The following is a 24,762-nucleotide window of genomic DNA, read 5'->3' as shown; positions in this document are numbered from 1 at the left end:
TCACTGCTGTAAAACTGAGTAATATAGCGCATGCTTTGCAGAGCACATGAGGATTAGAAACAGTGCACGTGAGGTGCTTACTCACTGTCCGTGGCACGGTGTAGGGGCTCAGTGAGTGGCACCTGTCACTACTGTTCGTAATAATCGTGACAATGACATTTTCCACAGCTGGATGCTACAGAGATGATGCCCAGGAGGACGCACGGGATCACCTTGGAAGCCACACCCAGCTCTAGGAGTCTCTGGGTCTTTGGTTCTTTGGCCAAAATCATCCAGCAGTTTCCCTGTCCGCTCCTTCCAGTGGTCACCGTGCATCCTACTATTTAGGAACAGAATTGCTTCTCAGACTTTCCTGATGGGAGCCTTTCTCCCCTCACTGTCCACCACCCCCATGCCCCCCTGATGTTTGCAACTCAGCTTTCCTCCTAGAAGACCGTGAGTGCTGTGCTGAGTCCATTACTTGCAATTCCAAGTCCTTCCCCCTGCATGTCCCTGGGGATGAGGGAGGCCCCCTCAGCCTCTGCCCCCTACATGCAAACTCACCGGAAACCCAGCACCTCTGGAAAGTTCACCAGGCAGTTTTTGAGAGTCCCCAGGTGGCATCTCACATGTAGCCATCCCTTCGCCCTACCCTGCTGGGGCTCAGCCTGCAGTCTTGGCCTCCCGCGATCCTTACACCTTGCCCCTGCCCATGGCTGGTGACACCTTTGAGGACCCTGACATCACAGCCAGGGGCAGAACTGGGAGGTCTGCAGTTCCTTCCAGAGCTTTGGCCCTATCTGCCACGGCCTCTGCGGCTTGTCCCCACCCCTGTGCCCACCAAGGATGTGGTTACTGACAGGTACCAGTTACAGATGGGCTGAGCTTTTCTGCCCAGACTCTGGGTGTGGCCAAGCCAGCCATGATCTCTGGAGCTCCTGGTGGGCTCTTGCTGCCACCAAGGAATGAAGACCCCCTTCTCTCCTGCCCTCTCCTGAGGGCAGCGTGGTACAGGAACTGAGAGATCCAAATGGCAGTAGTTGGAAACCAGATTATTTCCCTGGATCTCAGTTTCCTCATTTGCAAAATGGATATGCCACCTGGACCTACCTCACTGGCTTGCATGGCACCAAAGTGGTATAATATATAGAAAGCTCTCAGAAGTGTCCTGCACACAGGAGTGCTATTTAAATGGGTGTCTGCCATTGCCCACGGTCGCCTCATCCCATGGCCCCAAAGCCCAGCTGCTGGGCTGCTACGCATGTTCACAGCTTTCCCGGAAAAGCTCTCTCAGCTCTGCTAGCGCCCGGGCCAAAGTTCTGATCTGAGAGACCAGGCTTCTGTTGGTTCCAGAACCAGCTTCCTGCCTCCATCATCGCTGGTTACTCGTGTGCCCCTCCAGGCCCCTTTCCTTAGGGCAGGTATCATCTAAGAGTGTGCATGGCCATCCATGCAGGTGGACCCAGCCAGCAGCCACCACCCCCTCCTGCAGACAGGTCAGACGCTGAGCCCCCTCAGCCGGAAGCTCCCCTCTGTCAGCAGAGGCCGCCCCATCTCCTGAGCCCCTCACCATGGACTCCACAATGGCATATAGTTGGGGAGACTCAGATTTAGGCCTCAACTCTTCACCAGAGTTTTTCAAAGGCCACACCCTGAGGTAGATTCTAGAAGGAACTGGGGTGTACTGACGAAGAACCTGAGCCCTGGCAGCCTCATTGGAGTTGCAACCTGCTCCTTCCTATGTGACACCTGGGCCGGTTGCCCCTTGCCTTGATTTTCCCATCGCTGAAGTGGGTTTATGTCCTCTATGGCTCTTAGATAATTAAACCGGAAAGTGTATGAACGGCCCGAGACATGGCAGGTTCTCTGTCTATTGTGGTTTCCGCTTCTGCTGTCACCTCCCTCTACCTCATGTCATCCTCATCAGAAAATTCACAACATCGTCACTGTGCCCAGGCCCAGCCCAGACCTGCCATCTTGTTCTCTTCCAGGCTCCTTCTCTACATTCGCTGGTCAGCCTCCCTTTACCAGTGGCTGGAGTCGCCCCTTATGAGACTGACTGATAGGACCGGCCCAAGGCGGGCACCTGGCTTCCTTTTTTCCTCCCTCCCAAGGAGCAGCATTTCTAAAAGATGTAGAGAGAACAGGGAAGAAAAAGCAACTAAGGACCTAAGTGCACCCCCAGACAGACACCCAGAGTGCACAGCTTTATAGCATAGATTCCTAAAAATGTCAACCCCAGCATGAAGCAGCAAATCTGGCGCTGGGTCAGGACGCTGGCAGGACTGTCCCCGCACGTCCCAGGCACCGGACCTCCAGGTCTCACCATCCAGACAGAAGGACGAGCAGGCGGGCCCTGAGCCTAAGAGAGTGGCTAATTTCATGCCCACAGCGTGCCAGGCCCTTCCTCATTCTGCCCTGAACCCTCACACCCACCCAACGGGGGGCTCATTTCCTCGCCTGCGAGGCTGAGTGACTTGCTGGTTTGTGCGCTGATGAGAGGCACAGCTGGGATTTGGATTCCTTCTCCTGACTGTGAGCACTGGTTCCCCATATTTTCCATCTGCAGGTCCCCCGGGGGTCTTCCCTGGCCCACCTACCCCTAAGAGAATTTCCTTCTCTGATTCTTTTTTTGAGTTTCTTGGGCATATGTTCCCACTCTGGGGAATGGAGAGAGGAGGGTCAGGCTCTGAGCGAGGCATGGTAAGATGCAGAGGGGTGCAGGATGGCCACCCCACCTGCTCTCTGTTCAGCCCCTGCATCTGCTTGCTGTCCAGATATTAAGGTTGGTGGATTATACTCTGGTTCGGTTGTCCTGTTAAGGCCTTAGGACTCTGACAACATGGAAGTTTCCTTGTATCAGAGGAAACTCCTGTATCAGAAATAGTGGCCACTTGGAATCTTGTCTCAAGAAGGATTTAAAGGCAACATCTACACTCTGTGCATAAGAGCTCTGTGATTGATTAACCATGTCTGTCATGGACATGGACTAGAAAGGGGAATATTTGCCATTTCTGCCCTTGGCCGAGACCACATCTCCATAGTTGATTCCCCTAAGGGGAAGGGGGGGGTGAATGACTCTCTTGTCAATCTTCTTTTAAGGAAATGGCCCCACCCTCAGACTAGAAAGTGGGCTTTGGGCCTTCAGAGGAGAAACTCTCAGAGGAGAAACTCAGGCCTCTCACTGAGCCTCACTTTCTTGGGTTTGGATTTGAGGTCAAAGTGTCCTGTTAGAAGGTACAGGTGGATGGCTCCGCAGGCCTGGTTTCTACTGGGCAGTGAAGGATTGGGATTGGAGGAGACAGTCTCCTTCCCCCACCAGGGGCTGCCTGGGTGGGGTGGGGTGGGGTGAAGAGGGAGCAGTAAATTCCAGTTGATGTTTCAGTCTTGAGCCTGAGGGCAGAATTCCGTCTTCTTCAAGGTCTTTTCTCCTAAGGCCTTCAGCTGATTGGATGAGGCCCACCCACATTTTGGAAGATAATCTGCTTTTCCCAAAATCTACTGATTTAAATGTTAAAAGTTAATGTGAAAAATACCTTCCCAGCAACCTATAAACTAGTGTTTAACCCAACAACTGGGCACCATAGCCTCCTCACCCAGTTGACACATAAAATTATTCATCACAAGTATCTCAGATGAGTGTTTCCCAGAGTGTGCAACACATTCCACTGGACGAGTGGAACAGGGCAGTGCATTCAATAACATCGGTCATGGAGTGATCCTTTTAAGTTCTATTTTAATTCTGATTGCTTCAAGAAGAAAGGCTCCATTTGGTATGAGCCCCTAACACTTTTCTAACACTTATTATTCAGAACAAAAAAAAAAACCAGGACCAGAATTCAGCTATGAATTAATTATACTGTTTTGTTTTCATCAAGTTAACTTTTATAGTGATCTTCTGTTTATGGCAACTGATACTGATCTTCTGTTTATGATAAGTGACAAAACATTTCCTTTTTAGATATCCGTATTTAAAAAAAAAATCTAAGTGAATCCATTTATTTTTTTAAAAGACTTTATTTATTTACTTGTCAGAGAAAGGGAGAGAGAGAGCATGAGCAGGGGAATCTGCAGGCAGAGGGAGAAGCAGGCTCCCCACTGAGCAAGGAGCCCAATGCAGGGCTTGATCCCAGGACCCTGAGATGAAGCAGACGGTTAACGGACTGAGCCACCCAGGCGCCCCTAAATGAACCCATTGAAAGTTAAGTAAACCATGGCACAGATGGGACTTGGATACAACTGCACTCATGAAGGTGGTATACAAACAACCTAAGTTCGGGAAATGCCATCTTAGCCTAGAAAAGTCAGGGCTTCCAGGCCCAGCCAGCCTCCCAACAGGAAGGTCCTCCCTGTGCAGCCAACCAGGGAGTATGCATTTGGTTTTATGAAGAAAGGCTGGTTTCCTTCAGAGAAAGCAGGAGAAAGACTAGAGTGTATCCCAGATTTGCTAGTGTAGAGAAGAGTAAGACAGAGCCCCTGTCCTCAAGGAGAATGGTTCAGTGTGGGGATTCTGGAGCCAGACTGCCTGGGTTCAAATCCTGGCTCTGCTGCTTGTGGCTGCTGGTTGACCTTGAGAAGTTATTTGCCCTCTTTCCTCATCCATAAAATGGGTTTATAAAGGTAACTGCTTTGGGGTGATGAATTGGGGTGCTTAAAACTGTGCTGGTGCATAAATGTCGTTTAAGACTGAGTTGCTGCCATGGGGAAGGACCCACAAGGAAATGGCAGCTCTAACCCAGTGCTCTACCTGCTGTGATAAGAAAGTGCAGTGTGTTGGGACGCCTGAGTGGCTCAGTTGGTTAAGCGGCTGCCTTCGGCTCAGATCACGATCCCAGGGTCCTGGGATCGAGTCCCACATCGGGCTCCTTGCTCAGCAGGGAGCCTGCTTCTCCCTCGGCCTGCCTCTCCCCCTGCTTGTGTTCTGTCTCTCTCTCTGACAAATAAATAAATAAAATCTTTAAAAAAAAAAAAGAAAAGAAAAGAAAGTGCAGTGTGACACACATACAAGGGGGTGGGGGAGATTCCAGGAGGACTTCCTGGAGAAGTTAATATACCAGCTGATACCTGGATGATCAGTAGGAGTTAGCCTGGAGAAGAGGAGAGAGAGAATGTTCTGGATAAAGGGAACAGCCTATGCACAGGCTCAGAGGCAAGAGGCAGTATAGTCCTTGACTGTACTTGTGACTAGAGGTAAGGCAGCACTGGGTACAGCAAAAGATGTGACCAAGGGTGTGTCCCAAGGTGATGCACACAGAGGGCTCCCTGTGCCTTGTTAGAAGCCGTGGGTTCCAGAAGGGCAGGACTGTGATTATCTTGGCCGCCCTCTGTGCTTGAAGTCGCAGCTCAAACCTGGTAAGCAGTGGCAGTCATATGGTGACTGGACAGATGCTTTCCTCTCTGCTCACTGTGGGACCCGGAGGACCGCTGCAGTTGAGTGAGGGAGTCCCAGGATCGGAATCTCTGCAGAGGTCTTCAGCACATCTCTGCAAGTCATGGCCGCCTGAAGGATCTGAAATCTTACTTCTGTCCACAGGTGACCTGGTGTCCCGAGCAATGCATCACCTGCAGCCCCTCAATGCCAAGCACCACGGCAACGGCACCCCCCTGCACCACAAGCAGGGGGCGCTCTACTGGGAGCCGGAGGCCCTGTACACCCTTTGCTATTTCATGCACTGCCCGCAAATGGAATGGGAAAATCCCAACGTGGAGCCTTCCAAAGTCAACCTCCAGGTGGAAAGGTAAGACTTGCTTTGGCTCTGGATGGCCAAAGAGAGGAGCCTCCCCTCTGGCCACCACCGCCTTGCGGTGGGTGGGTACTTCCTCCAGGGAGGCACAGGGGTGCAGGAGGGGAGCGATGCTGGTGGTCAGAACTGCACAGTTCCCAGAAACTCACTGGAGGGGTCCAGGTGGGAACCTTGTGTCCCGAGGGGGTGTCTGAGACCCAGGTGGGGTCTTTGAAATGGGTTTGCGTAGGGTCGCTCCAGTTCGGGATAAAAACGGCCTGGGTCAGGAAGGTGGGTCTGCAGATTCCGAAGGGGTAAGGGGCTCTGCTGTGCAGGGTGGCATCCTCGTGAAGACAGCTTTGGGAGACGCTAGCTCCTTGGGTGGGAGGTGGCTTCATTTCCTCCTGGCTGCCCTGGGGACTCCCACGGGGAACCATAAACACCTGCTCAGCCGAAGTGGGCCCCGAAGGTGCGCAGGAGACGGGCTTGCTCAAGCAGAATCCTCAAGGGAAAAGGAGGAAGGGAAGGCTTCCTGGGAGAGGACACTCCCTCTGACCCAGCTTCTGTCCCTCCCTAGCACAGTCCCTCCGCTTCCCCGTGCCTCAGTTTCCCCATCTGTAAACCAGCAGCTCAACTAAGCAGTTCCCAGGTCCCCTTCTGTCTGGAAAACTCCAGGACTCTCTGAGGATGGTTTCACCCTCTCAGAGGCAGGCTGTCAGAAACCAGACTGCCTGGGAGCATCCCTCTTCCCCTGGGAACAACCCACAGAGTCCATCTCCCCTCGGCGCCTCACAAATCAGGCCCCACCTCCACACGGGCCTTTTACTCCAACTATTATACCAGTGACCCATTTATCAAAAGACTAGTGAAGGGAGTGGGTTCTGGGATCCAGACTTCTGGCTTTAAATCCCGGCTCTTCCAATTAAACGTCAGAGGACAGTGGGGGCCTTGGGAAAGCGCCTTAACCTCTCCGTGCCTCAGTTTCTTCATCTGCACAGTAGGGCTACTGAAAGTAAATCCTGCATAGGGCTGTCGGAAGACTGAGTGACTTGAACAGTTGCCAGCACATAGTAAGTGCTCAGTAAACGTTTGCTGTTGTTTCTGTTGTTGTAGACACTCTCTGCACGTAGGCGAACAACTCCCAGTTTGGGCTTAACGCGGTCTTCTTTTCTCTGTTAAACGGTTACAAGCCATTTTGGGATGCTCACTGGCTGCTTAGCTCCTGCAGGGACGGACTGGGGCTTAACTGGGCTCCCTTCTAAAACCACGTCTCCTGGCTTTCATTTCCAGGAAGAGAATGGAGCATGAGTTAGACAAAAGTTGCTGAGGTTTTGTTCTTGTTTTGTGTTTGAGAATCCCGAGTTAGCATGAAGATTTCAGTCCTGCCTGGAGTTAGCTTCATCAGGCCTCCCACGATCTAGGCCGAATCAGTGGGTACCCTGTACGGATTTTCACGGGCCCAGCATGCCCTCATTGGAGAGGTGGCAAAATGCCCATCGTCCCTGGGCAGGTTGTAACCTCAGTGCGAGACACCCAGAGTGCTCCCTGTGAGTGTGTGGCCTTCGCACTGAGTGAACGAGCAGCAGCCTCAGCCTGTGGGGCTTCTAGCTCTTCGGCCCCCGCCCCAACAGCCTGTACGATAGTATCTGGCTCACCACCCGCCAGTGTGCACATGACCCCCAGTGGACCCCCCTCCACCTCCAGCCAGGCAGTGCCTCCTCTGAGCTCCAGAACCTTCTCGTCCTACTCAGCCTCGGTTTCCCCATCAAGTCTCACACACTCAGACTGGTTCTTCTTTTTTTTTTTTTTTAAGATTTTATTTATTTGATAGAGAGAGACACAGTGAGAGAAGGAACACAAGCAGGGGGAGTGAGAGAGGGAGAAGCAGTCCTCCCGCCGAGCAGGGAGCCCGATGCGGGGCTCGATCCCAGGACTCCGGGATCATGACCTGAGCTGAAGGCAGACACTTAATGACTGAGCCACCCAGGTGCCCCCAGACTGGTTCTTCTCATAGCACCTTATTCTTTTCTGTGTAACACTTACTCCAGCTGGTCATCGTGATTCTGTTACATGTTCGTTTATTGCCTGTAAGCTTCATGAGGGCAGAGAACACGTCTGTTTTGGGTTTTGGTCGCCACTCCACACCTAATGCCAAGCTCAACATCTGGTGCATGGTGGGGAGTCAGTAAATATTTGTAGAAAGAATGAGCAAACCTGTCAATCTAGCTGCCTGTGGAACATTTCCATTTGGGTGTGCTCATGACTACCTCACATCTGAAGTTACCCTCCTTCCCCTAAAACCAACTCTTCTTTCTCTCTCCCTCATCTCTAAGAATGGTGTCACCACCAACCCGGTCACCCCTGTCAGAAAACTGGGCCTTGCCCCACACTCCTTCCTGTCCCTCACTCTCTCCTACAGCCGCTGGTCAGCAGGTCTTACTAATGCTGCATCTACGGCATCTCTCATTTCTCTGTCCCCCACCCCCAGAGATTGCTGCCCCTGTGTGGTTGGGCACCTTGTTACCTCTTACTTCTGTTACTGCATCTGATTTCTACACAGTCTCCCACAGTGTGAGGCTTAATATCCTCTGAGCTGCTCCGTCCACCTCATGGCCACCAGACTGAAACTTCTAGAATGTGAATCTCATTGTGTGATGGACTCCTTGCCCCCCACTCAACACAGGGACATGGCCCCATTACATTTTCCATTACTCGGCTTCCATCTTCCTTCTGGAATCCCTTTCAGGATTCAGAGTGCAGCTGGAGTGGCTGTCAGTCTGAGGAGACCATCTGAGATTTCCAGACTTTCTGGGACAAGATGTAAAGACGCATGAGCTTTGAGGGAGAGCAGAGTAAAGAGAACATGGCCCCAAATGTGTTGAGTCAGTTCTGTCTCGACCTTTCCTATCTTCTTTGGTTGATTTTTCAGGGGTCAGCACAAAATGCAAAGTAGAACTTGTCATTTTTGAGTTGTATTCACTTTGGTCCTCCAGAAAGAGTGTGGATTTGGGAATGAGATTGACTTTTGGTCTTGTATCCCAGCCCTGCTTCTTCTAGCTCTGAGACCTTGAACAAGCCATTCCTCCTCACGGAACCTCTTTTCCTCAACTGTAAAATGAGAGTGGGACCAGCCTCACGGGACTGGTGTAAGCAATGAATTCAATATGGTAGCTAAGCCACCAGCACTATGCGTGGCATGAGAGCAGCTCTCCTCCTCCTCACGCTCCAAAAGAGTAGCTGATACTATATGTCTTTTTATTTAGCAGGGCGGCTCTAAAATCCTGTTGTTGTTGTCCCTACAGAAGCCTGTGTGTGTTCCTTTTAGACAAAAAGCTATTTCTTCTGTTCCCTGATGGAATAGACATTGGTGTTTAGCATCTGAAACCACACATGGAAGGGCTTCAGAGGAGAGAGGACTTCTGTTTTCAGTCACCAGCTCCCTACCAAAACCTCTGAACAAGAATTTTCCAGTGGGTGGTGTACTCTAATTTGGAGTTGTTTATCTCTCTTTCTGTCTCCTCACCCCCAAAATCAAACAACATTTCCTTAACTCTTTATTTTTATTCTGGCAACATCAAGTAGGGCCATGGTGCTTATATGGTTTTTCACTAGACTCTTCTTCAGGAAAGGGGCTGAATATCATTTGCTTTTGTCCATTCCCAGCAGAAAGTCTGGAAACATTTGTGGACTGAAATATGGATTGCTTTGTGCCTCAAATTGTCTCTGCTTGTCAGAAGAGCCTTCTTCCCTGGCTGGAGTATTTGGAAGTAGACCTACATGCCCTATTTTACCCTTTCATGTGGGCCCAGCTTGAGAGTTACTACATTTGTTTTGGATAGTTTCGTTTTTCACTGCGGGATTTTGAAGAAGCTCAGTGCCAGTGTGAAATTTCTGTAGTTCAAGTTTTTCCAGAACTTTGGCTACTAGTTTTTGAGCTTCTAAAATCTTGCAGAGCAGTTCTTTGGCTGGAAGCATGTACTGGGACCAGGGCCTGTAAAGAGCTGGAGCTCCAGAGTGAGATAGACAGGCATGACCCAGACCACATGGAGTAGAGACTAAGACTAAAAGGCCAGACTTGGAATCCTGTTCAAGTCAGGTGTTTGCAAATTCAACATGGAGAAGAAAGAGGAGGAAAACATTCTTTATCAGGAGAATCTGATCTTCGGTATCGCTAAATCTTCTATGTGCCAAAGGCTGGTCACTGAAGATTTATGATGCTCTGTGAAAAACAATGCTAACCTTGCAAGTGCCTCCAGGAAGAGAGTAGCTTCAGATTCCACTGAAAGAAATAAATTGCAATTAATTATGGTACCCAGCCTTGACTCCAGCCCACCCCACTGGTTTGTGACTTAATTTTTTTTAATTCCTTAATTCAATTTATAATAAAACTCCCTGAGGGCAGTCTACCTTTTATATGTTTTTCTAGATCCCAACATAGTATTTTGGCACATTACACATGCTTAACAAGTATTTGCTAATTTAGTTAAAAATAAACACAACCAATGTCATCAGCAAAGCCTGTTTTGTATTGGAGCATCAGATGTTCTACAAAGAAATCTTAGCTCAGATGTCATCCTTATTTCTGACTTTCATTTATCAAATATTTCTAAGAAATAGGTAATAACTGGGTGTTATTCACAAACAATGAGTCATGGAACACTACATCAAAAACTAATGATGTACTGTATGGTGACTAACATAACATAATAAAAAAAAAAGGCAAAAAAACTTAAAAGAAAAAAAAAGCAATGTTACAACCGAAAAAAAAAAAATAGGTAATTCTGCTTAATTTTTTCCTAGGACAGAACCTTCAGTAGTTCAAATTGAATATCAAAATAAACACATATCATAATATCAATCAGTCAATAAAATCTTTCAGGTACTTCAGATGTTTTTACTTAAAAAACTCAGATTTTCTAAGATTTATGATTAGGCAATATTTTACTATATATATTTATATGTAAATATATATGTTTGATTAGGCAATATTTATTTTGTAAGGTTTATGTTAGGCAATATTTATTTTAGTAACGATAAATGTAAACACCTTAATTTTGATAGTAGAAGCTATATGAGGCTGCTGGCTTTAAATGGAATCATCTTCAGTCTGTGACAAGATTTTCCTCCCCTATATCATTACTGGAAATATCGGTGATTTCTAGATGTGTTTGGCCACAGATGACTTCAGTAATGACCACAAAATGAAAAAGTAGTAGGATAAATTGGACTATTTTGTTGCCTGAGGTAGCTGGTAATGCCTGAGAAGATCAGAGATGGGTTTTACCCAGAAGACTACTCAGTTAGGTAGTTCTGTCCTCCCCCAGTCTCACTGAAAGCAAACAAAAACACACAGCTAGGCAGTGGGAGCTCTTGCCCCTTTTGCAAGCAGAGCTGTATAAACAGATGTGGTGCACTGTCTACCAGGAACAGCTGAACCAAAAACATAAGTATACAATCACCAATCACCAACTGTTTGGGAGAAAGGAAACAAATCTTAACAAATGGAAGAATTTACACTTGAAGAAACAGAGTTAATAAAGCAAACATAGCAGACATTAGAAGTTAATGGTACCCAAATACATCTTCCAAGACACTCGCCCTGTCAAAAGATCACTCCAGCACATCAGTTCTTGCTGCTTTCCCATCTGTGGCATATGTGACAGGTAATAGTCAAGTGTTAACATACACCAGTGGGCATACTCCCAGGGTTATGCAAAATTTCCAGCATGCTATTATAATTCTTCCTTGTTCCTTCACCCTAAGGAGTACATATCAGAATGCAAGTGGGCAGAGGTTTCCTTGACACAAACAGCATTACTTAGTTGCAAAGGTTAAACCTACTATGACTGCTTAGAGCAGAAAGAAAACCTCTGGAAGGCCCAGTGTAGGTAGAAGGTTACCAGGTCCTTTCCCCTTCTGCACGAGAATTGGACCTTGGGTTAATTCTCTAGCTCTGTTCTCCTGGAAACATGATAAAAATTGCAGTATTAACTATGTTACCAAGCAGCAAATATTGCCTAATCATAAATCTTAGCATTGATAAATTTGATTTGGCCTGCTAGTACTGTAAATACTTTATAAATATCCAGAGCTTTGGGCTTCCCTGAACCCACTGGCTCTTGTCACTGGCAGTGACCTTGTAGGAACCTTGAAAACTCTATCTGTGGAGTTGCTACAAGAGCTATTGGGGTTCATAAACCAGGATAGTTCTCACAGTCACTCAGGTGGATCTCATCATCTTGCACCTGAGTGTTACCTGAACAGAAGATAGCTCCAGGATGGCTGACTATAAGGACTCCCACTGAAGGGAACATTTGATGCTATCCTGCTGGGCCAAGTGTGACCTATGATAGTCCCATGAGTCTAAATGTTTAGTAGAGCTTAAAAAGACTTCCGGTGGGTGTTAAAGCCAGAGAACGAGGCTGCAGGGCTGCACAACCTAGAACAGTGTCCAGGTTGCACCCCAGGACTGCTCTAGCAAAGACCTCAAGGCCATCAGGGCTGGGCACAGACACTTAACTTCACACCACCAATGCTGAGCATTGGACACTCCTAGCAGGACCTCTGCACCATTACCCATGAAAGCTGAATGTCTACCAACACCCTAGTGAGATTCATGTTCCACCTATGTCACACCACTTGCTTCCAAATCAACGGAGCCCAGGCCACATGCCTGCACCCTAGCTGCAAGGGAGTCTGGGAAGGTGAATTTCTGCCTTGGTGAACCATGGACTAATAATATGGGAAATTCTCCAAACCCAGTAAGGTCATCAGTGGTTCTAGCCAAAAAAGTTGACAAAGGTGTACTATGCTCTTCTAATCTACTTGGGTTTTTTTTGTTTTTGTTTTTGTTTTAGATTTTATTTATTTATTTGCGAGAGAGAATGAGAGACAGAGAGCATGAGAGGGAGGAGGGTCAGAGGGAGAGGCAGACTCCCCGCTGAGCAGGGAGCCCGATGCGGGACTCGATCCCGGGACTCCAGGATCATGACCTGAGCCGAAGGCAGTCGCTTAACCAACTGAGCCACCCAGGCGCCCTAATCTACTTGTTTTTAATATAAATAGCACACAAGTCAATCACTTATACAGCTCAGTACTTTTGACCATTGTTAGCTACACATCTCACAACTGATGAGCTTACACACCACAGCTGAGAACCAAAATACCGCCTCAGCATAAGGACCCTTTAGACTAACACTCTGGGAACTTGGATAGAAAGGAGAAGGAGGGAGAAGGACTATTCCTGGCATCCTCAGCAGGGATGCAGAATGCCTTTTCCCAGAGGAAGAATGCTACTTCCTCATCTTCCCAAACCCAGTGATCACGTCTGGCACAAAAGACCCGTCAATGCCCAGCCCAGTGCTACAGGGTCCTGGAGAAATCCAGAGTCAACAGAGACATGGGAACATGCTAGAGTGAGGGGGCCACAGCTGCAGGGCTGTATGTGGGCCGTGGTGGATTGGCCTAGAATCCCAACAACCATATAAACAAGGGGGAAAATGCATGTTGAGTTCTAAATAATTAACTTGAGAAAGTTTTAAAACATGATCCGTTCATAACTTGAGCATGGCTGCAATTTATTTCATCTGGCCAAGGTAAAAACGACTCTAATCCCACTCTTTTTCAAACTGTGGGTTACAGCTCATTAAAGGGCCATTAAATCAGTGCAGTGCAGAGATTGGCAAACTATACCCCACAGGCCAAATCTGGCCCGCTCCCTGTTTTTATAAAGTTTTGTTGGAACACAGCCATACCTATTTGTGGACATATTATTTAAGGCTGCTTTTGCACTTTTGATTAGCTGTGTCAGAGACCAAATAGCTCACAAAGCTGAGAATACTCTTTGGCCCTTTCTAGTAAAAATTTTCTGACCCCTGATGTTGTGGGTTATAACCTAAATTTTTTTTTAAAGATTTTATTTATTCATTTGACAGAGATAGATACTTGATCCCGGGACCCTGGGATCATGACCTGAGCCGAAGGCAGATGCTTAACGACTGAGCCACCCAGGCGCCCCTATAACCTAAATTTTTAAAAACTGAACTAGAACAGAAAAAATCCAAGTAGTCTTCATGAGGTAAGGTAAGGATGTTTTGTGAAACTTCCTTTTTTCCCCCACTATATTAACTTAACTGGAGATGATTAATTTGCCCAAGGTCATGTAGCTAAAGTTGGAGAATTAGTGTCTGAACTCTTGGAGTCAGGCCCTGGTCTGTGCTCACATTCATTAGGCTGTTCTGCTATCAGTGGGCTATGATTTCAAAAGAAATAATAATGTTTGAAAGCCTCACTCCTAATCCCTAGAATTTGTTTTATAATCTTCATGATTGTTTGTAGGATATGAAACTAATATGTTAATGTATTAAATAAAATGTGGTGACTCCAAAAAAAATCAAGAAAGAAGACACTTTGAATCACCCATAAGCACTGGGACCATATAGGGCATATATTCTGTCTATATCAAAGTCTTTTGGTTGTTTCACAAAATAAGGACTATGCAGTTTTGTTGATCCATGTCATTGAGTAGCCTTCGAAAGCACGATTTTTCAAGGGACCGTTCCATCACTGGGCATTTAAAGTCAAGAGAGATCCGAGAACAGGCATATTGAACATGCTCCATGATGACGAAGGTGAAGCTGAGCCCTAGTGGGATGAGTGGACTTGTCTGGGGTCATAAGTGCACCTGCAGCAGATTCACAGCGTGGTGCCTCAGGGCCTTTGCACAGGCTCTGCCTTCTTCATGGAACATTGCCTCCTTTCTACCTCTCTGTCATCTGGCTTAGTCAGTTCATCCTTCAGGACTGATTGTAGGCATCACCTCCTCCTGGAACCCTTCCCTACCACCTCAGGCTATACTAAGTGTAGAGGGCCTAGCTCAGTGCATAGCATATAGTAGGCGCTCAATAAATGCTCTTTTTTTTTTTTAAGATTTTATTTATTCATTTGAATAAGAGCTGAACAGAGCTGGGTCGAAACCTGTGTGTTCCAACTCAGGCAGCCCTCAGCTTGGCACTTGCTATACCGTTCATGTGTCCCAGGCCTCTTTTCCTCAGCTGTAAACAAGAAATAATAATTACGACTTCATGGGGCTGTTTCGGTGCTCGGTGAGCTAACTTCTGCCAGTGCAGTATGCATTCACCGACACGTAGGAGGTGTTCCGTAAATGGTAGGAATTATTTCTCCCTTAATTCAGGCTGACACCTTCTTAGATATGTTCATATATATAACGCACTCAAATCCAGCACACATTAGGTGCTCTATAGATAATGGCCCTTGTTATTCTCATTGTCATGGTGCTTGGAACGTGAACATACACTATGGCAGGACTTCTCAGACTGTAATCAGGAATGTGCATTTGAATCCCCTGGGATCTCATTAAAATGCAGATTCTATTCATAGGTCTGGAGAGGGGTCCTAGATGTTTCCTTTCTAATAAGCTCCCAGGTGAGGTGATGCTGCTGGTCCCTGGGCCATACCGTGAATGACAAGACATGGTAGTCTTTTGTGTGTTTGTCATTCCTTTCCCCAACTGACTTCAGCCCCCATTTTTAAGTTACATAAGGGCAAGAAATAAGCTTTTATGGTGATTTTTGTCTCTCTGGTAGAGCTTGGCACATAATAGGCTTTGGGGGCTGGATTGAGCCTCATGAGATGCTGGATCTCTATGTAATTTGACGAAATGAACAGATTCCAGAGGTCAGACCTGGCCAGCCTGCAGAACTGCGGCGCTGCAACAGCCAAGGGAAGACACTGAGTGTCTGAATATAATGATCATCTGCAGCCTAACAAGGTGGCCCCTCTAAAGTGGCTCAGGGATAGCAAATTAGCGAGAAGTGTGCAAGGCAAAGGTGAGGCAGGATTTCACAGGTGTCCTGTCTGGAGAGAGGCAGCAGGGCAAATCTGAAAGCTCACCAGCTTAATACTGTTGAACACATCTAGCCTCCAGGCCTTGTCAAATGGCTTCGACTCGAGAGGTTTTTTTCCCAGCCAAGGGGCAGAAGAGATTGTTCCTGACCATGGTGACAAGCTGAGAGGCTCAAGTTCAAGAACAACCTTCTTCTCTCCCAACACACAGGGTGAGTCTGATCAGATGCACACACTGCACTTGTTCGTTTGAATATCCAGGTCTTCTCTGAATCCCAGCTAACTGGCTGCCACGGCGGTGTGGTCTCGGCTGACACAGCAACTCTTCATTTTATGGGAAAAGGAAGGCAAACCTCACCTTCATGCACAGAGACTGAGGAACTAGCCCTACACTGTCCAGTATGGTAACCATCAGCCGTGTGTGGCTGTTTGAATTTAAATGAGTACAAATTAGGGGCACCTGTGTGGCTCAGTCGGTTAAGTGTCCAACTCCTTTTTTTTAAGATTTTATTTATTTATTTGACAGAGAGCGAGCACAAGCAGGGGGAGCTGCAGGCAGAGGGAGAAGCAGGCTCCCCGCTGAGCAGGGAGCCTGACGTGGGACTCAATCCCAGGACCCAGGGATCATGACCTGAGCCAAAGGCAGATGCTTAACTGACTGAGCCATCCAGGCGTCCCTAGTGTCCAACTCTTGACCTCAGCTCAGGTCTTGATCTAAAGGTCATGAGTTCAAGCCCTGCGTTGAGCTCCATGCTGAGTGTGGAGCCTACTTAAAATAATAATAATAATAATAATAAAATGAATGAATGAGCGAATAAAAATTAAACAGAACTAAAGCTTCAGTTCCTCAGTACCAACTGTCCTCATTTCAAATGCTCAATAGCTACACGAGGCCAGTGGTTCCCATTTGGACATATAGGATGTTTCCATCACCACAGAAACTTCTATTGGACAGCACTGAACTGGAGGCTCAGTGCAGATAGCAACCCTCTTTGAGAAAAACAGCCCATGAAAATCAGTGCTCCCAAAGCAATATGTAAGTAAGGAGTCCTCGTAGAGACCAGGGACCAGCTCACCTGCCGAGGCATATTCCATGTCCCCATGTTTTGATGATCTTAGAGCCCGGTATTTCAAAGCAGCCATCATCAACATCACCCCCAAATCTTACGAGGTATTTGTCACATACAGGTCTCCCTTCCGAGTGCATTGGCTCGCTGAATCCTCCCAAGAATGTTAGGAGTGTATTAGCACCACCTTTCACGACTGCTGTCTCTCCCTTCCCATGAAGAACGTCAGGCTCAGAGAGCTTGTGTTGCTTGCCTACGTTGCACAGCTAGTCGGGGGCGGAGTGGGATGCAAGAACAGGCAGCTGAGTCCAGAGTTTGCTCTCTCAACCGTGTGCTGTGCTTTGGGGACAGGAAGGACTGTTGGGCTTAAAGGGGAGGGCCCAAGGTCCCTCCAAAGGTTAAAAACCTGAAAATCTCCAACCAGGAATGTTCTTGCTTTAATGTGCTTCCCCCTTCCCTTCCCTTTTCCTTCTAGTATTTTCCCTGGCTTAGGCGTCCATAAATATTGCTAATGTAAATGGAATAATGATAATCAAATCACTTCATCTGATTAAATGATGCTTAACTGACTGAGCCATCCAGGCGTCCCTAGTGTCCAACTCTTGACCTCAGCTCAGGTCTTGAGTTAAACCTCTTGGAGAAACACACTCGCCTCCTAGAATGAATTACCATCAGCATAGAACCTGCCTCTTCAATCTTCACCGCAGTGCTACTTGAACTTTCCCTTTTTTATTTAATTTTTAAAACTTGTTTATTATTTATTTTATTTATGATTGAACTTCTTATTCTGTCGTTCATTCTTCATTTGTTTATTCAGCGAACATGAATTGAGTGCCTGAGCATAGTAATAGTAAGAGCTAGTGTCCATTGAATCTTCTACGGGCGTTGCAAGTACTTTGCATGAATTAACTCATTTGTCCCTCAGGATAACCTCATGATGGTAGGCCTCCTTGTTGTCGTCCCCACTTTCCAGATGGGGAAGATGAGGCAGAGAGGTCACAGGGAGATTCACGTCCAGCAGCCGGGCTCCAGAGCTCCCTCCCATTACCTGCTGTTGCTGTGTGCCAGGCCCTCTGCTAGGGAGGGGGGACCCAGGGGACCTCCCATGTCTCCTCCCCCGTGCAGCTCATTCATCATCAAAGAAAGAAAGGCCAAAGGGTCAGAAGGGGGATGCAGATAAACTGCCACAGGGGACCCAGGAAGGTGGTTTTGGAGGCGGACTGAAACATGGATAAGATCGGGCACTCCCGGTGAGAAGGAAGTCTCCCGAGTTCCATAGACCAGCGAGTCCGACTACAGCAGAGGCCAGGCTGACCTTCAGCTGGCTCATAGAGGTGCAGCTGTTTGGCCAGCTGTTAAAATGCTGAAATGCTTCCCTATGAGTTGGTGAAGAACTGCAGGCCCAGATGCCCCCCACTGCACGACCCGGCCATCCGGCACCAGCAGCAAGGCATCCGGGTCCACGGCGGGGCAGAGGGGGGCCTCTGCCTGCATCAAGGCCACAGGACGTAGGTGGTGCCTGAGCCTTACCCAGAGTTACATATTTAGAATATCATTGCTGAGCTGAAAGTGTGTGGGAGGGGCGCCTGGGTGGCTCAGTTGGTGAAGCGTCTGCCTTGGGCTCAGGTCATGATCCCAGGGTCCTGGGGTCGAGCCCTGCATCGGGCTCCCTGCTCAGTAGGGAATCTGCTTCTCCCTCTCCCTCTGCTGCTCCCCCTGCTTGTGCTCTCTCACTCTCTCTATGTCAAATAAATAAATGCAATCTTGAGAGGAAAGAAAGGAAGGAAGGAAGGAAGGAAGGAAGGAAGGAAGGAAGGAAGGAAGAAACGAAAGAAACGAGAGAAAGGAAAGAAAGAAAGAAAGAAAGAAGTGTATGGAAGAAAATTATGTCCTACAGGTGTTGTTGGGCCTTGGTTCCTTCAATGGTGGGATGAGGGTGAAGGTTTGAACAAAGGGAGAAGCCTAAGCCAAATGCAGATAAGCTGCTCATCCTTCGAGACAGCTGCATCCTCACCGCCACTGTGAAATCTTTGCTACCTCCCCTGCCCCCCGCCCCCAGCAGGACAAGGCCTCCCCTGTTCTCTGTGGAAAGTGCCAACAACACTTGGTGCCATCGTGTGCCAGGCCCTGGCATGAGCGGACTTCGGGTCACCCGACTTAAATGTCCCAATCACCTTCTGAGATGCTGTAGTTATGCCTAGTTTCAAATGAGGAGGGAGGCTGAGAGAAGTTCAAGGACTTGCCCAAGGTCACCTGGCTGAGCTTGTGAGTGGCCAGGCTGGAGGTTGGGCCCGAGCACTGTGAGTCCAGAGCCTGTGTCCTCCCGATCGCCTCCCGCATAGCCCGGGCTATTGCTGTACTACTGTTTGCTTCCATGTCTGAGCTCGTTGGAGGCAGGGACTGGGCTTTGATTAGCTCATGCTCTGTCTGGCAGCCAGCCAGGGCCTGGCACGGAGTGGACGGGGACATAAAGACCAGTCTGAGTGCAAGGCAACAGGAGAGTGGAGCCTGGCATGAAGGTTACTGCAAGAGCCCCGAAGACAGATGACAAGCGTGTGGCTTGACCAAGTGCCATCTCCCATGTCCCCTAGCAAGACAAGTCACCAACTGGCCTCCTCCCTTGGCCTGAACAGTCCCAAGGGAAGCTACATTAGCCTCCTTGGATTTTTGGTTCCTTCTCCTTTGCTGGGAACTGGCAACCCTCTGAGTGCCCTATGTCTGGAGCCTCGGGCACTGTGCGTGAATATCCTGCACACGTAGGGAAAAATTTTTTAAAAGAACATGAGCGAAAATTAGCCCTTGAAGGTGCCCAGTGCAAACTGAGGGCTGGCCCAGCATGGCAAGGGCCAGCGGGAACCCCGGGTGCCCGGGAGCAGAAAGGCCTGCGAAGAAGGGACACTCCCCGAGGTCAGCCTGCTTTCAAACCATCTGTCCCGTGCCAAGTTTCCGCTCTGTTTTATCCTTCCAGAAACAGCGATATTGACAGCCAGCACATACCTGAGTTTTACACATTAGGGAAAACAGCCCAGGCAGTAAATCTGGTCATTTGCCCAGTAGACATAGCATCTGAGTTGATCCTGCATTTTTCAAAGTCTGACTTCCCCCGTGAAACATACACGTGTCTGCGCGTCTCCTAGTTGACCATTATCCTAGGTTTTCACTGATTCAATCACATTGTCCCCTCCTTCCTTTTTGCTCTCCTCATGGACTGCACCTTTTTACAACTGTAATACAAGGTGCTATAAATTCAATTTTTTATATTATTTTTTTTACCAAAACATTATATATGCTGATTTTTTTAATTTTGGAAAATACAGGAAAGCACAAGAAAGAAAATTAAAATAATCTATAATTCTACTATGCAGAGGTAGCTGAAGTGATTATTTGGTACCTTTCTCATCTTTGTTTTTAATACAAATAGTGGGGCTTTTTAAAATAACTGTACTGGGCGCCTGGGTGGCTCAGTTGGTTAAGCGACTGCTTTCGGCTCAGGTCATGATCCTGGAGTCCCTGGATCGAGTCCCGCATCGGGCTCCCTGCTCGGCAGGGAGCCTGCTTCTCCCTCTGACCCTCCCCCCTCTCATGTGCTCTCTCTCTCTCATTCTCTCTGTCTCAAATAAATAAATAAAATCTTTAAAAAAAATAAAATAAAATAACTGTACTGTGTATGTGTATATAATTTTATATCTGCTTTTATTTCACGTAGTATGCCATAAGCATTTTTCCTGGTACTACTACAGAACATTCATAAACATCCTTTTTTTTTTAAGATTTATTTATTTATTTGACAGAGAGAGAACACAAGTAGGCAGAGGGAGAGGGAGAAGCAGGCTCTCCACTGAGCAGGGAGCCGGACGCGGGGCTCAATCCCAGGACCCCAGGATCATGACCTGAGCCAAAGGCAGCCGCTTAACCAACTGAGCCACCCAGGCGCCCCCATAAACATCATTTTTAATGACTGCAAAATATTCCATCTTGTGAATGCACCATAAGGTACCCAGTGGTTCCCAGGTTGCTGGTCACTTGGGTTGTTTCCAGTTTGTGAATTGCTCTTCTTTTAAAACTACACACAGTAGTATGACCAAAACATCAATGCAGAGGGAACGGATATAAAAAGAGTAATCTCTTTGAAGTAGAGCAACTGAGGGATTAACTCATGAGGCTTCTGATGGTGTCTTTGAGTGAGAAATTGCAGAAAAGGAGAGCCCGGGGAGGCAAGCCTACCCAGATCCCGTGTGTCATTGTGTTCCACGGGAAGAAATGCCTTGTGGGAAATGTAAGGAGAAGTGGCCCCCACCTGACCTGCAAGGTGTCTGGCCACAATCACTATAAAAATCTTTTAAGTGAGCACTTCATCATGTCTAGGAGTCTTCCACACATGCAGTCTCCCTGCATTCTGGGAGTGGAAAGACCAGCTAGGGTTGTTTTTTACAACTTTTTTTTTTTTTTTAAGATTTTATTTATTTATTTGACAGAGACACAGTGAGAGAGAGAACACAAGCAGGGAGAGTGAGAGTGGGAGAAGCAGGCTTCCTGCTGAGCAGGGACCCCAATGTGGGGCTCGATCCCAGGACCCTGGGATCATGACCTGAGCCGAAGGCAGATGCTTAACAACTGAGCCACCCAGGCGCCCCTGTTTTTCACAACTTTAAAGAGACTGGCTCTAGAAAAGTCATGAGATTTGCCCAAAAGCCATGCAATGAGTGGCCAAATTGAAACCAAAGAGCTGCTCTAGGGATCTCTGGAAATCCCCCACCCTGCTTCCCATCTTGCTTCTAGAATGGAGCAGAGCCTTAATACAGCGTCATCAGAAAGCAAGTTTTGAGCAGGTGCCGTGGACAAAGTTCATGGTGTATTCCGTTGGTGGTGTCCAGCAATTAGGAAGTCTCCACAAATTCCAGGAAAGATTTGTTGAAGAGTTGTGTTTGTTTATTATTCTGGATTTTAAACGGCTCTGTTTTTGTTTTCCCCGTATGTAAGAAACATTGCCCGTGAGGGCTTCCTTGGGTCTTTCAAACTGGCGTGAGGAATTCTGTCAAGATTTAGCCAGTCGGGTTCAGGCGGGCCCAGGACTTGAGGTTGAATGTGCTGGCAAAAGAAGGTGGCTATTTTCCTGGGCTTCTGTTTCACTGAAAAGTTCAAACTCCCAGGCTGCAGTGAGCATTTTTGGGCAGTCTTCTGTCACACTGTCCATTATTAGATCCTTACACAGAATCTCACCCTTTACTTGGAGACCCTATGGCAAGAGGATGTGGAAGGAACATCCTGTGAAGAAAAAAAGAAATCAGTAAATAGGCAAAACCAAGGACCCTCTTGTTGAAAACATGAACAGCACATTCCACTGTCTTCAAAACCTTCCCTGGAGGCGTTGTCCCTCTTCAGACCCCAGAGCACCTTATAAGACCATCTCACAAGGCACTCTTCATGGTCAGCCTCACATTGTAGTTATCTGTCCTTCCTTCCCTGCTGGCTGACCACCTGATGCTCCAATCCACCAATCCAAAGACTCAATCGAACAGGTACACAAGGATAATTAAGGACAGGTAAACAGACTTTAGCCCTCAGGGCTGTCCTAGAAAATTGGGGATGTGTGGGCACACTAAACTCCTCTGCTAGATTGAACACCAGGGTCCAGGTCTTAAATCCTGTGTCTTCCACAAAACTCAGCACAGACCCCTGCTCCAAGAAGACAGTCAATAAACAGGGAACAGGTTAAGTGATCAGCCTGCTCCATAAATGGCCCTCACTGTTCATGCATTTAGTATCTCTCAGATTCATCTTCCACAATGTCTCCTACCCCCTTATCCCTTCAGCTGCCTCAGGCCGCAGAGTCCCCTGAACTTGCTCTGCATTTCCTCAACTAACTTCCTCTGCCTGGATTCTTCTCCCAAGCTCCTCTCTCCCCCCACTTCCAGGCTCAGGGTGGCATGTCCCACCTCCTACCCCCTGTCACTGCACCTGATTTTGACTCGTCCTCCCAGAAGATTGTATGCATAAAGCTTTTTTAGATAGTTTCTTTTCTCATGTTTTTCGCATGACCTCAAGAGTTTGTTGAGGGCAGGGACCTTTTCTGGTCTCACCAAGTGTATGAACTGGTACACAGCAGGCGCTCATTTATTCATGCATCCATTCAACCACTATAGAACATCTACCATATGCCTGACAAGGAACAAATGCATAAATTATAATAAAGTATCCATCACAGATAAGTGGTGTAAAGAGAAATAAAACTGAGTCCTCAAATTATGTACAAGTGATGTAATTTGCTGTTTCAGGTAGGGTGGTCTGGGAAGGTTTCTCTAAGGAGGTTGCATCTGAGCAGAGACCTAAAGGAAGGGAGGCAGTAAGCCATGTCAGTATCTGAGCACAGATCTTGCCAGGCAGAGAGAACAGTAAGTGCAAAGGCCCTGGGTCAGGAACATTCTTGGCACATGCAAGATACAGCAAGGAGGCCAGTCAGCCTGAAACAGAATGAGTGGGCAGGGAGAGTGTAGGAGATGAAGTCCAAAGTGGGCAGTCAAATCTTGCAGAGCCTCTTGGGCACACAGAGTAGTTTGGTTTCTAATATTCCATGTGTGATGAGTCGCTCAGTAAATGTTTGTTAAATTGAATTATTTGAGTTTACTTGAATGGAACTGAACCGAACTGGGTTTCACTGAACTGAACAGAATCGGGTCTCACGTTAGGATGGACAGCATACAGTTTCTGGACCATGCGATATCCCCAGTCTGTACTTGTTACCTACAAATAGGAAAGCACTATGAACAATCCCATTAGCAACTTTAAAACCTGTTAGTGTATGAGTTCACCTGTTCTGGGAGAGACTGGCACAGCCTTGTTCCAAAAGCCTTGTGGACAGTGACACTTTTGCCAGACGCCCCCAACATGCACTAGTTTCATTGTGGTGGATCTAAACTCAAGAGGAATGTGGTCCTAATGCCTGCCCATCATTTATATTTCATTTCTGACTTTCTTAGACTCTGAAGTCTTCGAGGGTCACTGGGATTGATTCTGGGCCTTTGGCCAGGGTTCTGGACCTGACTTTTAACATAGTTTTTACCCAAGCCTGGTTCTCACTGAATCTTAATTATGTGGATTCCTACCCTTAACACAACTGAAAATAAACCACAGTTAGCTATTTTTATAATTTTACTTGGTTCTTTTTTTTTAACTTGGTTCTTATAAAAACATTCCAGGGAACCATCACCAACCCACAGTAAAGTGGGAAACCCACCAGATTTAAGCTAAGCAAACAAACATGTGTTCATTCATTCAAAGAATGTTGAGGGCCTATGAACCAGGCACTGTACTAAGTACTGGGGATCCAGCAAAGCACAGGATACGTCCCTGTTCTCATGAAGCTGATGGTCTAATGGAGACAGAACAAACAAGGACACTAATATAAAATGTCATCTCGAGTTGTGGCAAGTGCTACTATGTGCAAGTTTGGGGGGTACAGAGGTGAATAATCCATGCCTCCACAATGTGATCGGGGTGGTTATAAAGGCATGAATTATAACAATAATATAAGTGGTATCATGGAATTATGTACAAAGTACTGTATGGAGGTGGAGAGAAACAAGTAGCTAACTGTATCATATGGGGGGGGGGCTCTTGGGGAATACATACCAGAGGAGGTGACCTTTGATCACTCTCTTAGGATTTAACTGGACGGAGAGAGTGGAAAGAGGGAGGAAAACAAGAGTAGAACAAAGGCAGGGAGATGGTATCAAGCATGGGCGTTCCAGAAAAGACTGGTCATTTGGTGTGGCCAGAACACACTGGGGCTGGACGGGTATGAAGTGGGAGCACAAGACAATGAAAACATATGTGGATTGAGGCCAGGCCAAGGAATTTATACTTTTATTAGACAGATTTACAGGTTACTGCATTCATCTTGGCAGCAACATGAAGAGATTGGAGAGAACAACCAGAATGAGGAAATTATTATGAAAATAATGCAGTGGTCCGATTCTAGAAAGAGTCTGTATGTAAGTGGCCAATCAGCTAAATTTGGTGTGTGGGACTCACAGGGTGTGGAGGGACTGGGAGTCTCTAGTCCAACCATCCATCGGATGTTTGGATCTCCTTCCTAATGGCCTCCCCACGGGATCGTCCAACCAAGGCAC

General features: G+C 47.4%; 1 protein-coding gene across 2 annotated transcripts in view; it reads left to right on the top strand.

Moving 5' to 3' along the window:
- ABTB3 (ankyrin repeat and BTB domain containing 3) overlaps window positions 1-24,762 on the top strand; it is a 304,103-nt gene that overhangs the window by 184,751 nt on the left and 94,590 nt on the right. For both annotated transcript variants that reach the window (XM_064590666.1, XM_064590665.1), the window contains exon 3: window positions 5,513-5,717. In XM_064590666.1, coding sequence (XP_064446736.1) covers window positions 5,513-5,717 — 205 coding nt within the window. The remainder of the gene's footprint in view (window positions 1-5,512; window positions 5,718-24,762) is intronic.

The sequence above is a fragment of the Mirounga angustirostris genome, unplaced genomic scaffold (genome assembly GCF_029215605.1).
Source record: "Mirounga angustirostris isolate CCGP_5_RB_7025 unplaced genomic scaffold, mMirAng1.0.hap1 SCAF_5, whole genome shotgun sequence".
Lineage (NCBI taxonomy): Eukaryota > Metazoa > Chordata > Mammalia > Carnivora > Phocidae > Mirounga > Mirounga angustirostris.
This window is presented reverse-complemented; position numbering and strand designations above follow the sequence as displayed.